General features: G+C 47.4%; 1 protein-coding gene across 3 annotated transcripts in view; it reads left to right on the top strand.

Moving 5' to 3' along the window:
* The first annotated feature begins 952 nt into the window (after positions 1-952).
* The window catches only part of L3MBTL2 (L3MBTL histone methyl-lysine binding protein 2), a 22,422-nt gene continuing 6,246 nt past the window's right edge, over positions 953-17,128 (top strand). For 2 of the 3 annotated variants that reach the window (XM_012741784.3, XM_076006969.1), the window contains exons 1-8: positions 953-1,148; positions 5,191-5,431; positions 7,690-7,823; positions 9,109-9,232; positions 10,400-10,479; positions 12,373-12,490; positions 13,132-13,266; positions 13,570-13,658. In XM_012741784.3, coding sequence (XP_012597238.1) covers positions 1,125-1,148; positions 5,191-5,431; positions 7,690-7,823; positions 9,109-9,232; positions 10,400-10,479; positions 12,373-12,490; positions 13,132-13,266; positions 13,570-13,658 — 945 coding nt within the window. In that variant the 5' untranslated portion in view covers positions 953-1,124. The remainder of the gene's footprint in view (positions 1,149-5,190; positions 5,432-7,689; positions 7,824-9,108; positions 9,233-10,399; positions 10,480-12,372; positions 12,491-13,131; positions 13,267-13,569; positions 13,659-17,128) is intronic. The other variant, XM_012741783.3, reaches the window with a different exon arrangement.

Below are 17,128 nucleotides of genomic sequence, written 5' to 3'. Positions count from 1 at the left end.
ATTTCTTTCTATTTATAGTAGAGATGGGGTCTCGCTCTTGCTCAGGCTGGTTTTGAACTCCTGACCTTGAGCAATCCGCCCGTCTCGGCCTCCCAAGAGCTAGGATTACAGGCGTGAGCCACAGCGCCCGGCCCATTTCTGTTTCTTTAAAATGGTGATTGAGAGGCTCATGCCTGTAAATCCTAGCACTTTGGGAGGCTAAGGCAAGAAGATTGCTTGAGGCCAGGAGTTAGAGACCCGTGGAAGCAAGAGGGAGACCCTGTCTCTACAAAAACTAAAAAAATTAGATGGGTGTGGTAGTATTCCCAGCTACTTGGGAGGCTGAGGCAGGAGGATCACTTGAGCCCAGGAGTTTGAGGTTGCAGTGAGCTATGATGATGCCACTGCTCTCTAGCCTGGGCGACAGAGCGAAACTCCACACTGTGTCTCAAACAAATAAACTAAAAACAAAACGGTGATTGGATGTGTAAGGATTTGAGAAGATGTTTGTAAAGTTGCACAATAGCACCTAGAACTCAGAGCATGTGAGGAGGTTGTGGGAAATCCAAATGGGATGAGTCGGAGCGCCTCATATTCAAAATTTTACTCATGAGATAGTGATGAAGGGTTCTAGGATTTTGATCGGGAGGGACTTTTATAGCATTGGTTGTAAAAGTATTCCAGTTTCTGCCTGAATTGGAAATAAGTTCTTTCTGCGAGGCATCCTGGCACAAGGACATCTTAAATTCTAAACGGAAAGAATGCCAGGTTGTTCCTGGCCCTGAAACTGACTATCGTAGGTGCTCGATAATCGTTTAATGAAGAATAGGATCCGGGTGAGGGTTAGAGGTTGGCGTGATTAGAATCGTTAGAGCAAGGCATGCCAGGGCCAGCGCCCCTGGAATTCCCACGTCGCTATGGTAACGCCCTCTCTGCGCACCGAACTACAAGTCCCACAATGTCTCGCGGGTTCCCCGGCTGGGGGAGGAGTGGCGCAGGTGTGCACGGAACCGGCTTTTCCTTTTTCCTGTAGCGTGATTGGCCCGTGGCTCAGCGAGGCGGCCAATGAGCGCACTTCGAGAGAGCAGCGAGGCCAATATGGCTTCCAGCGCCTGGTGACGGTTGGAGGAATTGAGTTAGGTCTCATGGAGAAACCCCGGGGTATTGAGGTGAGAGCGAGAGGACTTAGCACAACTGGGAAAGGGCACCCCGAGATCCTCTCTCGGCGGACCCTTCTTTAGACCTTTTAGCGACGCTTTGAGGGTGGAGGGTGGAAGGATGGATAAACTGAGGTACTTAATCTGAGCCAGGACTAGAAGCGATTAGCGTTACTTTTGGCTCCCCTACTGTTGGGATCCACGTTCCGCGAAGGGTTCAGGGAGGAACAGCCTCCCAGGCTTGGGGGAAGGGGCACTGGGAGCTCCTGAATTTTCTTTGTCCTCCTTGTCTCGTGGTCGGGTTCTTTAGGGCTTGTGAGGCCTGTTACTTCAGGTGGGAAGTGAAGGGAGATTAAAGTTTAGTGAACCTTACTCCGCGCCTGGAATGTTCACGTGCAGTGTACTCACAGCAATCCTGTGTTATTGTTTCATCTTTATGGTGAAAGCAGCTGAGGCTTAGACAGGCGGTGCAAGTCCCCAGGAGTTCACGCAGCTGGAAAGTGAAGAATGTGGACACTAAGTCCGTCAACCCCTAAAACCTACCCACTGTTTAATCATTTGGCTTCTGGGCACCTTATATTTTTGTTTTGTTTTTAGAGATAGGGTCTCACTATGTTGCTCAGGCTGGAGCACAGCAGCTATTCACAGGCGCTATTTATTATAGCTCACTGCAGCCTCCAACTCCTGAGCTCAAGCGATCCTCCCACCTTAGCCTCCGAAGTAGCCAGTACTACAGGTGCCCACCACCCGGCCCAGCAAGGGCACCTTACATTTGAACTTGGTTTCCTTTCTAGCATATTTTCATGTGTAGTTGCAAATATAAAGTGGAATCGCTCAAAAACTTCACAAGGGTAAAGGAAAATATGGAGAATAAGAATAATAGCTTACATTTTTAGAGCTGTTACTAACTGCTCTAAATAGAACAAGGCTTTGCATATCTTAGCTTAAACTTCATAACAGTCCTCTAAAGAAGGCTTTTTATTATTTCCCTTGTATTGATGAAGAAACTGAGGCAGCAAGGTTAAATATCTTGCACAGTTAATAAGTGATAGAACCAGGATTCAAACCCAGGCATATCTGATTTGAGAACCTATGCTTCTTTTTCTTTTCTTTTCTTTCTTTATTTATTTTTTTTATTTTTTATTTTTTTGAGACAGAGTCTTGCTTTGTTGTCCAGGCTAGAGTGAGTGCCGTGGCATCAGCCTAGCTCACAGCAACCTCAAACTCCTGGGCTCAAGCAATCCTCCTGCCTCAGCCTCCCAAGTAGCTGGGACTACAGGCATGCGCCACCATGCCCGGCTAATTTTTTCTATATATATATTAGTTGGCCAATTAATTTATTTCTATTTATGGTAGAGACGGGGTCTCGCTCTTGCTGAGGCTGGTTTCGAACTCCTGACCTCTAGCAATCCTCCTGCCTCGGCCTCCCAGAGTGCTAGGATTACAGGCGTGAGCCACCACGCCTGGCCCTTTTTTTATTTTTTTGAGACAGAGTCTCACTCTGTTGCCCTGGTTAGAGTACAATGGCATCATCGTAACTCACTATAACCTCAAACTCCTGGGCTCAAATGATCCTCCTGCCTCATCCTGCTGGGTAGCTGGGACAACAGGCATGTTCCACCACCTCTGGCTAAGTTTTCTATTTTTTTGTAGAGACAGGGTCTCACTTCTGCGCAGGCTGATTGCAAACTTCTGACCTCAAGGATCCTTCCACCTTGGCCTCCTACAGTGTGAGGATTACAGGCGTGAGGCACTGTGCTCAGCCCCTATGCTTTCTTTCAATTAGTAAAAATTGCCAACATTTATTGAGTACTTACTATGTGCAAGTCATTGTTCTGAGTGCTTTACCTGTATTATCTCTTACTTTTCCCCCAAATCCTATTAAATAGGTAGTATTATCCTCATTTTATAAGTGTGGAAACTGAGGCACTAAGAGATTGACTTGTTAGAGGTCATATAACTAGTAAGCACTAGAGATGGTATTGAGTCCTGAGCAAGAGCCCAAATTCTTCACCTTGCTTCACACCTTTTCTATTACATGCTAGGTAGATTCATATACAGCATCTCATATCCTGTGAGCCAAATATATTTTGTGCCAATTTTAAATACAGTTTTATTTAAGACATTGCATTTTCCACTTACAATACAGTGCTTATAAAGTGCAATGTTGTTTCCTTCCCCTGTGCACATGTTCCATATTCAAGTATTAAGAATGCCCAGTAATTTACTATAGCAGCTCAACTTTAAATCTGCCACATAATTTGTACAAATTTAGATCCTTCAGTGTTTTACTGCATAGAGCCAAATATTTTTCTTTCTTTTTTTTGAAATATTTTTATTTTTTTTTATTATTATTTTTTTGAGACAGAGTCTCACTCTGTTGCCCATGCTAGAGTGCTGTGGCATCAGCCTAGCTCATAGCAACTTCAAACTCCTGGGCTTAAGCAATCCTTCTGTCTAAACCTCCCAAGTAGCTGGGACTACAGGCATGCGCCACCATGCACGGCTCATTTTTTCTATATATTTTTTAGTGTCCAGCTAATTTTTTTCTATTTTAAGTAGAGACGGCTCTTGCTCTTGCTCAGGCTGATCTTGAACTGCCCTCGAGCAATCTTCCCGCCTCAGACTCCCAGAGTGCTAGGATTACAGGCATGAGCCACCACACCTGGCCCCAAATATTTTTCTTTTCTTTTCTTTTTTTTTTTTTTTGAGACAGAGTCTCACTCTGTTGCCCATGCTAGAGTGCGGTGGCATCAGCCTAGCTCACAGCAACCTCAAACTCCTGGGCTGAAGCAATCCTTCTGCCTCAGCCTCCCAAGTAGCTGGGACTACAGGCATGTGCCACCATGCCTGGCTAATTTTTTCTATATATTTTTTTTAGTTGGCAATTAATTTGTTTCTGTTTATAGTAGAGATGGGGTCTTGTTCTTGCTCAGGCTGGTCTTGAACTCCTGAGCTCAAACAATCCTCCCGCCTCAGCCTCCCAGAGTGCTAGGATTACAGGCGTGAGCCACCACACCCAGCCAAATATTTTTCTTATAGGTGAGAAAATTGAAGCCCACAGAGGTTAAATGATTTGCCCCAGGACCCATAGCTAGTTAGGGTCAGAGCTGAAGCCAAAGCTGTGGTACCTACCACAATGGCACAGCTATCTGTGTGTCATCTGCCTCTCAAATCTTTCTTGGAGCAATCTGGGTCCCAAACTAACTTTTCTGACTTAAATATTTTTTTTTATTTCAGCATATTATGGGAGTACAAATTTTAAGGTTTCAAATAAATGCCCTTGCCCCCCTTTAAATTGTTTTTGAGTTGAGATTATTTTCATGTACATATGCTGAACAGGGAAGAATGAGTTTCTAATATACATCTACCTCAGAAAGTCTTTGTGAGGTACCTTACTTGGGAAGGATATTTCACATTATTGTACAGTGTCCTATTTGAATCATCCTTTTTAAATCCACAGAGGAACCTTGTGAATTTCTAACACATATTTTCCATTTTGTTAAGCTATTCTGTTGAGTTGTGGTGGAGAAATAATGTATAAATGAGAATAATGATCCTAGTGTTCACAAAAGGGGGTATTTGTTTTTTGTTGTTGTTTTTGTTTTGTTTTGTTTTTTGAGACAGAGTCTTACTCTTTTGCCTGGGCTAGAGTGCCAGGGCGTCAGCCTCGCTCACAGCCACCTCAGACTCCTGGGCTTAAGCAATCCTTCTGCCTCAGTCTTCCGAGTAGCTGGGACTACAGGCATGTGCCACCATACCCAGCTAATTTTTTCTATATATTTTTAGTTGTCCAACTAATTTCTTTCTATTGTAGTAGAGGGGGGTTCTTGCTCTTGCTCAGGCTGGTCTTAAACTCCTGAGCTCAAGGTCTCATCTCAGCCTCCCAGAGTGCTAGGATTACAGGTGTGAGCCACTGCGCCTGGCCACAAAAGGAGTATTTGGAAGGTTCCCAAAAGTATGAGAGGGCTGATGGCAGGTCTGCAGCTTCTCTCCCCATCTACTAAAGCCAATCATGATTCCTTTTGCCTTGTTTGTGTCATCTTTCTACTAGGAGACCCGATCTTCAGAACCAATGGAGGAAGAAGAGGAAGATGATGACTTGGAGCTGTTTGGTGGCTATGATAGTTTCCGGAGTTATAACAGCAGTGTGGGCAGTGAGAGCAGCTCCTATCTGGAGGAGTCAAGTGAAGCAGAAAATGAGGATCGGGAAGCTGGGGAGCTGCCCACCTCCCCGCTGCATCTGCTCGGCCCTGGGACTCCTCGCTCCTTGGATGGCAGTGGTTCTGAGCCAGGTGCCGTCAGAGTGTCTCCTGGAGATCAAGAGGGATCAGGAGATTATAGAGGAAGGGGGGATAGATACAGGCCATATGGGCAGGGCTATCCAGATGTAAAAGACTTTGTTCTGATGTCTAAGGGATCAGATGTCTAAGGACCTATAAGGGAGACAAAAGCACCCCAAGTAGCCACAAGCATCATTTCTTGCTGCAGTCTGATTTCAAATTGTGATTTCATTCATTCATTTCATTCATTCTTTCATATACAACTAATGTTTATTTAGCAGATTTTAGATGCCAGTCAGTAACATGATGCTGCTTTTACATCTATGAGAGTAGGCTGTGGCTTTCTAAGCCTGGATGTTGAGAAGGTAGGAAACCTACCTGGGCATGGTGGCACATGCCTGTAGTCCCAGCTGCTTGGGAGGCTGAAGCAGGAGGATGTCTTGAGCCCAGGAATTCGAGGCTGCAGTGAGCTGTGATGACATCACTGCACCCAGCCTGGGTGACAAAGCAAGACCCTGTCTCAAAAAACAAAACAAACATTAGAAGAAAATAAGAAATCTAAAGTGTGTTGTGGTTACTTTCTGAGAAGAGCCAAGAAATAGCTTGTGGGTTGGAAATGGTACAGGGGAGGGAATATAGGATAAAGACCCTGGGTAGGAGGATTGGGGTGGAGGTCGGCAGATAAGAATCTTCATGGATCATCTAGAAGCCAACTGGCTTCAGAAATGTGATGCTTGGACAGCTGCTGGACCCCTGTGTCAGGGCCTCCAGTGTGTATGCTGCCTGTGAGGAGAGGCAGGCTAGATGGTCTGTGGTGACACTGCCATCCCTTGGATCCTAAACTCTTTGGTAGCGTAATAACTCTTTGCAGTTGAGTCTTATTTCCTTTCTATTCATCTTGTCTTCTTTCCCCTCTCCCCTTTCTTTTATCTTTCTCCCTTCTATCTTCTTCTAAGCCTTCTCTTAAAACTAAAAGAGGCCAGACATGGTGGCTGACACCTGTAATTCTAGCATTCTGGGAGGCTGAGGCAGGAGGATCACTTGAGGAGTTCGAGACCAGCCTGAGCAAGAGTGAAACTCCATGTATACCAAAAAGAAAGGGGGGAAAACCCACCCAGGCATGATGGTGCATGCCTGTAGTCCTAGCTACCTGGAGGCTAAGAAGGATGACTTGAGTCCAGGAGTTGGAGGTTGTAGTGAGCTGCAAATTACACCACTGCACTCTACCCAGGGTGGCAGAGTGAGACTGTCTCAACAAAAACAAGGCAACTGAGCACCCCTCCCCACAACCCCCAACAAAAATAAAATTAAAAAATTCAAAACCTAAAGGTAACCATTAGAGACCACCACCCTGGCTGCACAGTAGAATCACCTGGGGAACTTTTAACAGACTGCAAGTGCCGGTGTCCCACTGCAGATCCATTCATTAGAATCTCAGCCTTGGGCTTTTATTTTTATTTTTTTTCTTTTTTCTTTTTGAGACAGAGTCTCTCTTTGTTGCCCAGGCTTCAGTGAGTGCTATGGTGTCAGCCTAGCTCACAGTAACCTCAAACTCCTAGCCTCAAGCAATCCTGCTGCCTCAGCCTCCTGAGTAGCTGGGACTACAGGCATGCACCACCATGCCCGGCTAATTTTTTTCTATATATATTAGTTGGCCAATTAATTTCTTTCTATTTATAGTAGAGACGGGGTCTAGCTCTTGCTCAGGCTGGTTTCGAACTCCTGACCTCTAGCAATCTGCCTGCCTTGGCCTCCCAGAGTGCTAGGATTACAGGCGTGAGCCACCAAGCCCGGCCAGCCTTGGGCATTTTTAAAAGCTCCCCACATGATTCTAATGTGAAGATAGTGTTGAAAAACTGCTCTAGTTCTGTCTCATTCCCATATAGATGAGAAAAGAGAGCCACAGAAGTGAAGTGACTTTGGTACTTTTTCTTTCTATAAATTTTTTCTCATTTTCCTTTGGCAACTTTCCAGCACTCGCCTGTTTCCCCAGTCATCCTTGTGGACTTTCCTCAAAAACAGAGCCTGTTTCCTTGGCTCTGTTGACACATACAGGCAAGGGAGGCCAAGCAGCAGACCTGAGGCCAGGTAGAATCAGATGTATGCACCAGTACCTCCTTCCTTCTGCTCCTCTTATTCCAATTCTGTCAGCCTTAGTGGGGGCTGGGCTCACCTGGTTAGTGCAGTGTCCCAGGTTTTGAAGGACTCATGGTGTTGTTTGATTTGAAGTGGCTGTATCAGATAACTCACGTGCTAAGTTCTCTTCCCAGCTGTCTGTGAGATGTGCGGTATCGTGGGCACAAGGGAAGCCTTCTTCTCCAAGACCAAGAGGTTCTGCAGCGTGTCCTGCTCCAGGAGCTACTCCTCCAACTCCAAGAAAGCCAGTATCTTGGCTAGATTACAGGTGAGAGGCAGCCACTTGGATCCTCCCAGGGTCCCTGAGTGCTGAGACAGGAACCACCAACTGACTGAAGGCAGGGGCCAAGAGGGCTTGGTAAGCTCCTTGCTTGTGGCCATCTAAGGTTGTAAGTTTCCTGGTATTTATTCTCTCAAATTTCAGAGGGCAGAGCAATTCACTTCTGGAGCTTGTTAAATTATAGTGTCCTAGAGCTACCCTTTTCCCCCAGAGTCTGATATATTCAGTAAGATTTAAACAGCAACTTTGGGGGATTCTGACACTCTTGGTCTTCACCCCTACTTTTATACATCTTTGAAAGGAAGCTGGGAAATAGGCACAGGGTTCACAAGCCACGGTGGCTTTAGGAAGTCCATGCCTTGTCTCTAACTTAATGTCTCATGCCTGTAATCCCAGCAGTCTGGGAAGCCAATGAGGAAGGATCACTTGAGGCCAGGAGTTCAAGACCATCCTGGGCAACATAGTGAGACCCCCATCTTTACAAAAATAAAAAATAAATAAATTAGCCAGGCTGTGGTGGTATACAACTGCAGTCCTAGCTACTCAGGAGGCTAAGGTGGGAGGATCACTGAAGCCCTGGAGTTTAAGTTGCAGTGAGCTATGATTATGCCACTGTACTCTAATCTGGGCAACAGAGTGAGACCCTGTCTCAAAAAAAAAAAAAAAAGTCCTATTTTGAAGACTCAAAACTTTTAGTAACTTACTTAAAGGTATACAACTAAAAATGGTAGAACCAGGATTTGACCTCACATCTGTCTGAGATTTAAACCCAGATTTCTACTTCACTGATCATTTTAGTAAATTCTTGGCCTTTGTGATCAGTGTTTAAGTTACAAGACACAGACCAGATTGGTGGCCTTTCCCTTTGGTGGAGGACCCTCTTTGGGCACCTGACGAAAGCCATGGAGCTTCTCCACAGAACATTCATGTACGTACAAAATGCTGCCTCCGAGGTTGGAGAGTTTCTGGCTCCTCTGAAGCCCATTCTTTGCTGTGGATCTTCAGGAGCACTGGAGGAAGGAAATGATGAAACTTGAATCTTTCAGGGGTAGAGCTTGCCCCTTCCTGCAGCCCTTGACCCTCCCATTCTTCCCCCACAACCTCCCTCTGAGCTAAGCATTGTTATTATCACCATTCTGTTTTGCATACGAAGAAACTCAAGCCCAAGAGAAGTTAAGTAACTGGACCAAGACCTGGATTTCAACCTTGGCAGTCCAAATCCAGAGCGGTGTTCTTCACCATTAGGCTACACACCTTCTCCTCTTCCCTCCAGGGGAAACCACCTACCAAGAAAGCCAAAGTCCTGCACAAGGCCGCCTGGTCTGCCAAAATTGGAGCCTTCCTCCACTCACAAGGAACAGGACAGTTAGCAGATGGGACACCAACAGGGCAAGATGGTAAGACAGCAGAAGACTGGTGCCTAGGAAGCCATTAGGGCCAGGGTGGGGGCCAAGCCTAGGGTGGGCTTCACTAGGAGTGAGCACTGGGAATCGTGGCCAGCTAGGAGGACCCAGGCTCACTGAATTGCAGCTTCCTCGCCTGTTGGTCATTGTGGAAATTACCCCAGAAACTTCTTTGGACCGCCCTTAAATTGCCAGGACCCCTACCCTTGATAATTCAAAAGCCAAAAATTAATTAGCTGCTTTTGTTTCTCTTTGTATTTATCCCTCTGGCTTCTGTTTCCCTGGGGCAGTGAGGCCCAGGTCTGGTTTGAAGGGGGATGTGCAGAGGGATGGTGGGATAAGAAGGGAACCCTTTCCTCTCTTTTTCTGAGTGTGTAGCAACTTCTAAGCAAATTAAATGCAGGCACAAAGCAACTCTGCTATAGTTGGTCTGAGCTTCTGACTAAAATTGAGCTTGTAGCCAGGAGGGTTGTAGCTGTGTGCTGTTGCCCCCTACGAAGGGTCATTTATCTTTTTTTTTTTTTTGAGACAAAGTCTCACTCTGTTGCCCAGGCTAGAGTGCCATGGCATCAGCCTAGCTCACAGCAACCTCAAACTCCTGGGCTCAAGCGATCTTCCTGTCTCAGCCTCCCAAGTAGCTGCGACTACAGGCATGCACCACCATGCCCGGCTAATTTTTTTCTATATATATTAGTTGGCCAATTAATTTCTTTCTATTTATAGTAGAGACGGGGTCTAGCTCTTGCTCAGGCTGGTTTCGAACTCCTGACCTAGAGCAATACGCCCACCTCGGTCTCCCAGAGTGCTAGGATTACAGGGGCTTGAGCCACCATGCCCCGCCTCCAAGGGTCATTTAGATTGGGCGTGGCAAATCACATTGGATGAGGCCTGAGGAATTTAAAAGCCCAGGGACACTGAATTTTTCTCTTTATCTGAGGGAAGAAGGGAAGAATTTTCCCTTTGAATATTCCTACAAGAGTCTTGGCCTTTAGATTGGGTCCTCACGTGTTCTCATGGCCACTGGTGGCGCAGGTATGGGTTTTAGAGAGGGGCTGCTGAGGAGGGGGAGGGGCCTACATCTGCAGGCCCCATAGGGTCCTCAGGTCCAGGTCCCCAGAGTGGCTGCTGCCAGTCTTGACTCTTCCTCCTTCTGCTCTGCAGCTCTGGTCTTGGGCTTCGACTGGGGGAAATTCCTGAAGGATCACAGTTACAAGGCTGCCCCTGTCAGCTGTTTTAAACATGTAAGTGCCCTGGCGCTGAGGGGGAGACCTGGGGGCTGCCTCGGTGTTCCCTACCTGCTTCCCCAGGGTGGGTCCAGGCTGGACGGTGGCAGGGGGAGAAAGCAGTAATGAGGTCTGGGTGGGAGAAGCCCAGCTTTGCCACATGCTCCATCTTCACCTTTGTGTCTGTCCACTTCTCAAAAACTCCTCCTGCAAACAATTACTGAGGGATTCTAGCAGTGTGCTCAATTGTGCCTCCTCTGAGGTCCCTCAGAGTTTATTCATGTAATGGAATTTTGTGCCAGTTGCTAAAGGCCTTTCCAACTCTGAAACCCTCTCTCCTTTCACCCCCATTTTTAGTGTTTCTCATGGAAAATGTGGTACTTTTGTACTGGCCTGGGCCCCTTGGTCCTAGAAGGCAGATGTAGGTTCCTCTTGGAGCCACTTCTACAAAGGGCTCCCTGATGCCTATTATTGAGAAACCAGAAGGGCAAGTTCCTGGCAGGCTCGGCTTAAGTGCAAGAACTTAATATTCAGCAGCTGTAGCCTGCAGACCAGGTGTGAAGCCAATGTCCTAAACTCCAGGAAATCCTGGAGGAGATTTAGTTTTGGAGTCTTCCAGCCAGAGGAAGCCTCCTGCCTGGCGTCCTTTCTGAACTGCTAGTGAACTCTGGGGAGTGCCCTGAACAAGGACAAATTGGTTCTTGACGCAGCTAACTCTCTTATTCCTTTCCTCTGCTAATGAAAGGACACATCTTTCCTTTTTCTTTTCTTTTTTTTTTTTTTGAGACTCACTCTGTTGCCCTGGGTACAGTGCCATGGCATCAGCCTAGCTAGCTCACAGCAACCTCAAACTCCTGGGCTCAAGCAATCCTTCTGCCTCAGCCTCCCGAGTAGCTGGGACTACAGGCATACGCCACTATGCCCGGCTAATTTTTTTCTATATATTTTTAGTCGGCCAATTAATTTATTTCTATTTAAAATAGAGACAGGGTCTCGCTCTTGCTCGGGCTGGTCTTGAACTCCTGAGCTCAAACGATCCTCCCGCCTCAGCTTCTCAGAGTGCTAGGATTACAGGCATGAGCCACCATGCCTGGCCCAGGACACATCTTTCCTACTGGAGATAACTTCTTTTTTGCCCAAAATTCTGTAGCAGTCTCAGCATTTTCATTTTAGGGGAGTTATCTCATACTTCCATGTAACACACGATTCAATACACCCTATGAAAAGCCTGCCCCTGTGTGACTGGCCTGAACAGCTATTTCCAGGTTCTGTGAAGAACCAATCTCTGTGACCAGGGAGATGGAATGGGAATGAAAAAAGGTGAATTTCCCTAAAGGAGAGTCAAGATACTATTGGCAGCAAAGCGAGGATTAAGTAATCGGAAAGCAACCGAAAGCAGTCCCATGCTATCATGGGGCATTTTAATAGGAGGAGAGGTAGAGAAAGAACGTGCAGGTGGATGGCTCTGCATAAACAGGGGGTCATAAGACTCATGCCTGGGTTTGAGTAACAATTGAAGGAAATATTTGTGCTTAGAACAGTACCTGGCAAGTGTTGAGCACTAGAAAGTGTTACCGTTGTGTGGGCTGGCACAGGGACAAAGGCGTAATGTGCCCAAGATGACACAATTAGGAGCTAGTCCTATAAAGATGAGAACTCAGGTCTGTCTGACTCTGGGTCTCCAACCATCACCCTGCCTCTCCACTCCCAGCCCCTGGCTCAGCTCTAAGGACAGCAGGCCTCATCTCTTCATCCCTCGTACTGTGCCTGGCTTTCTGCACACGGCGGGTGATGTGGAAAGTTGAGGCACAAAGAAGGACTTGATGACTCGGGCCATGAGGCAGGCACTGTCCCCTGCCAGCCCAGGAAGCCGCTCTCCCTCTTGAACACAACACTCTCATCGCCACACAGGTCCCACTCTATGACCAGTGGGAGGATGTGATGAAGGGGATGAAGGTGGAGGTGCTCAACAGTGACGCCGTGCTCCCCAGCCGGGTGTACTGGATTGCCTCTGTCATTCAGGCGGCAGGTGGGTGTTCTTCTGGCCAAGGCGGGGTCAGGAGTATGTCTAGAGCAGGCATCCTCAAACTATGGCCCTCGGGCCACATGCGGGTGTTTTTGTCCGTTTATTTTTTTACTTCAAAATGAGGTATGTGCAGTGTGCATAAGAATGTGTTCATAGTTATTTTTAAACTATAGTCTAGCCCTCCAACGGTCTGAGGGACAGTGAACTGGCCCCCTGTTTAAAAAGTTTGAGGACCCCTAGTCTAGAGGGTGACATCTCTAGACAGATGGGCAGTGTTGTAGGCAGAAATTGGCTTCATAAAACAAACAAAAACCCCACCCATTGAAGTTTCTGCCACTTTCTTAGGATTCTTCCACCGTAAAGGGGAGCACAGAGCCTGGCAGGCTTGGAAACTCCAATTTCTTAAGTTTATTCCTGGTATGATCAGGCTATAGAAAATTAATTCTTAGCACCATGCCATAATGCTTTCCAAATATTCATAAGTGGCATGGTTATTTGGGCTATGACTATTACAGACAACAGGGACCCACCTACCCAGAGTAAGTTCTTGAAATAGGCACTGGGAAGTCCAGTTTAGGCTACAGACGAAGGAAGGCAGTTCCTCATCCCCCCTCCTTCACAGGTGCCCTTTTCCTTCCTTTCAGGGTACCGGGTCCTGCTCCGGTATGAAGGCTTTGAAAATGACGCCAGCCATGACTTCTGGTGCAACCTGGGAACCGTGGATGTCCACCCCATCGGCTGGTGTGCCATCAACAGCAAGATCCTAGTGCCCCCTCGGAGTGCGTTGATAAGAATGTTCTCTGTCCTGGTTCCTACAGGGCAGGGACCTTGGTAGAGGGAGAATCCTTTGCCTTGTTAGAACAAAACCCACTTTCCTCCGTGCTTCCTTCCCTCCCTGTCCCAGAGGCCCTGGGGCACATCCAAGTTGTGGAGTGTGGTTTTATAAAACAAAGTCATTGCTGGCCTTAAGAAGCAGAAATTACTTGTTTCAACCCCTGTGCTGGTCTCTGGATCAGCTCTGGCGCCCCCTGTCGGGGTATGTGTCAGTGTGTGTAACTGGTGTTCCATTGCTGTCTCCACAGCTATCCATGCCAAGTTCACCGACTGGAAGGGCTACCTCATGAAACGGTTGGTGGGCTCCAGGACGCTTCCTGTGGATTTCCACATCAAGGTCTGGCAGTGAGACTTTTGGGTCTCCTAACTGATCTCTTCCTTCCCCTCTCCCAGTTTGATCCATCTTTCATGTTCCTCATCGGAGTATTTTGTCTAAGATTCCCTTGCTAGGCAATCTTCAGTGGCTCCACATTTCTCACAGATGGAGTCAAACCCTGCCACAGGGCAGCTGCCATCTGCCTTCCCAGCCCAAAGTCAGTTGCCTCCTCACCTAGACTCTGCTCTTGTCACGTTGATCATGTTGCTCTGTACGCCTTTTGCTCTTTCAGATCCTTACCTTTGCTCGTGGCATTTTTTAGGATTGTTCACTCAATAGATTTTATTAAGTACTTACTGTATACAAGGCACTTTGAGAGTACAATGAATACAGACCCTGCCACCCAGGAATCTCCCATCTGACAGAGGAAATGAAAGTCACGCACAAGCCTTGGTTCTGAACCAGGGAAACATCTGTGTGGCATTTAATTTTCTTTTAAAAAAACTATTTAAAGCCGGGCGTGGTGGCTCACGCCTGTAATCCTACCACTCTGGGAGGCTGAGGCGGGTGGATTGCTCGAGGTCAGGAGTTTGAAACTAGCCTGAGCAAGAGCAAGACCCTGTCTCTACTATAAATAGAAAGAAATTAATTGGCCAACTAATATATATAGAAAATTAGCCGGGCATGGTGGCGCATGCCTGTAGTCCCAGCTACTCGGGAGGCTGAGGCAGAAGGATCGCTTGAGCCCAGGAGTTTGAGGTTGCTGTGAGCTAGGCTGATGCCACGGCACTCACTCTAGCCTGGTCAACAAGCGAGACTCTGTCTCAAAAAAAAAAAAAAAAAAAAAACTATTTAGTCCTATAGGAGCTGAGTTAAAAACAACAACAGAAAAACTAGTTCTTTAAATTAAAAAGTCATATATGCACATAATGAAAAATCAAAAGGATCAAAAGGTTATATGGTGAAGACTCTCTATGCCAGGCCTCGTCATAGGGCTCTCGTAGACAGATGCCTGGGCTGCATCTGAGGTCTCCTGAACCAGGTGCTCAGAGGTGGTATTCCCGTGCTGCCTTAGGTAAGCCCTGCACCGTGTGCAGGGTCATGCAGCGCAAGGGCTGCTAGGACACGTAATTCAAGTGGCCTTTTGGCCTCAGAGAAGGAGAAGATATCAAGGAAGGCTTCGTAGAGAAACTTTTACATTGATCTGTAGGGCGCAGGTGGTATGGAAGCCAACAGTGGAAAATAAAGATCAAATCTCACCCATGGCACTGGACACCACATGAAAAGGTTGTACATCATGAGCCTTTGCTAATGGAGAGTTGGCCTTTGGCAGGGAATGGTTCAGAGCACCTCAGGATTCTCTGACTTTTCTCCCAAAACAGAAATGATTTCTCCCTTATTTGAACTTATTGGATACTGATTTGCTATTTGTCTCTCTGTTGTTAACTGTCTTTTCATGTTCTCCACATCTTACTCCAGCAAAACTAATCTTTTCCCATAGTGCCTTGCACAGTTGACAGATTTGGTGATTGGAAGTGATTGTTCACTCTTTCTCAGCCAGTCCTTGTCTTAGGATGAGGCAGATGATGGTGGGTGGTACAGACCACTAGGGATAACAAGGTGGCCTCTTTTTCTGTTTTATTAAAAGCCCAATTCCGAGCCCGGTCGCGGTGGCTCACGCCTGTAATCCTAGCACTCTGGGAGGCCGAGGCGGGCGGATTGCTCAAGGTCAGGAGTTCGAAACCAGCCTGAGCAAGAGCGAGACCCCGTCTCTACTATAAATAGAAAGAAATTAATTGGCCAACTAATATATATATATAAAAATCAGCCGGGCATGGTGGCACATGCCTGTAGTCCCAGCTACTCGGGAGGCTGAGGCAGAAGGATTACTTGAGCCCAGGAGTTTGAGGTTGCTGTGAGCTAGGCTGACGTCACGGCACTCACTCTAGCCTGGGCAACAAGCGAGACTCTGTCTCAAAAAAAAAAAAAGCCCAATTCCGGGCAGAGGGGAGTGATCCACATGAACAGTCAGCAAGCATGCACTGACTTTCACGTAGCCAATCCTGCAGTGAATGCTAGAGGGGTACAAAAGCTCCAGCCCCTGATTGGAATAAGAAGATGACACTAGGGAGAGAATGGGAAGGCACTGTGAGACCAGTTGTGGGTAGAGGTTCCAGACAAGTCTCTTGGGGAGCTGATCCTTTGACGGTCACTGCCTTGAGGAGAAGGGGCTTGGTGTACTGTATACTTTGACGTGGAGACCACAGCTTAGACGGGGCAAGGCCTTTCCTTGGGAAGCACACCCAGTTGCTGACTGGCTGGCCCCTCTGGAGATTGGGGTTGGGGAGGATAGAAGGGGGTGGGTCTGTGGACAAAGCTCCAGTTCAGACATGGCCCATTGTTGCCTGCATTATGGTAAGTGCTGAGCAAAATGTTTGAATGAGAAATGACCCATCAGTCAAAGTCAGGTGTGTGTGCATGTGTTTGTTCCCTCGAGGAAAAACATGAACTGAGCACTAACTCTGTGCCTAGTTCTGTGCCCAGAGCTGAGAATGTAGAAATGAATCAGTCCTCATAGAGTTCAAATTCCCCTGTGTTATCCAAAACAAATCAGGGCAGTAAAGTGTTGTTGGGTTCTGGGCTGCACTGTGTTGGCTAGAGAGGAAGGGAAGCGGGTAGGGAGGTGGTCCAGAGGGTCCTGGGCCCGGCCTCCCCCATCTGTCTCATTCTCTTAGGTGAGTTGCTGTGACAGGACGCGGTCAGCCTCAGGATGGATTCCAGCCCTTGAGCTGGGCTGAGGGTCTGTCTGGTTTAAGATTCCTGTGTTAGCTTTTCCCCTCAGCTGCTCTGTGACCTCCGAGACCTTCCCTTCCTAGTGTGTTTGGAAATGGCACTGCTGAGACTTGGCCAGGGCAGGTTTTCCCTGAGCTGGCAGTGCCCTGAGTCTGGAAAAGCCCCACACCATGCCTATCCCCTGGCCCAGCCAGGACAGCTCCAGAGACACAGTGAACAAAAAGATCTCCCACTCACTACCATGGTTCTCTGAAGAACACCTCGTGGGCATCTTGGTCACTGTTCCTTTTTGGGTCAGAGGGGATACTGATTGCTGCTGAAAGCATTTCAGAGCCACAGCCTGTCAGGGCCAGGGCTAGAACTGGACATATGGAGACACAAGGGGACTCAGTTTTCTGGACATGAGTCTTGTATGTGCCATCAACAGAGGGCTGGGAGGTAGAGGGGAGTGCGAGGTGCCCGGGATCAGAGTGCAGAGCTGTGTAGAGCACAGGTTGGACACCAGGGTCGAAGCCCAGCTCTGGCACTGATGAGTCTCTGCAACTCTGGGCACGTTGCTTGACCTCTCTGGGTCATCAGTTTCCTTGGTCTAAAATGGGTTTGTGATTTATAGTGTCTTGACTCACTGACATTTTGGTGATGAGAAGTGGCACACTCACGAGCCATGTGCTTTTCCTCTACATCATCTTGGGGAATCA

Source organism: Microcebus murinus, chromosome 10, assembly GCF_040939455.1.
Source record: "Microcebus murinus isolate Inina chromosome 10, M.murinus_Inina_mat1.0, whole genome shotgun sequence".
Taxonomy (NCBI): domain Eukaryota; kingdom Metazoa; phylum Chordata; class Mammalia; order Primates; family Cheirogaleidae; genus Microcebus; species Microcebus murinus.
The sequence above is the reverse complement of the archived record's forward strand: the minus strand, read 5'-3'. Positions and strand labels throughout refer to the sequence as shown.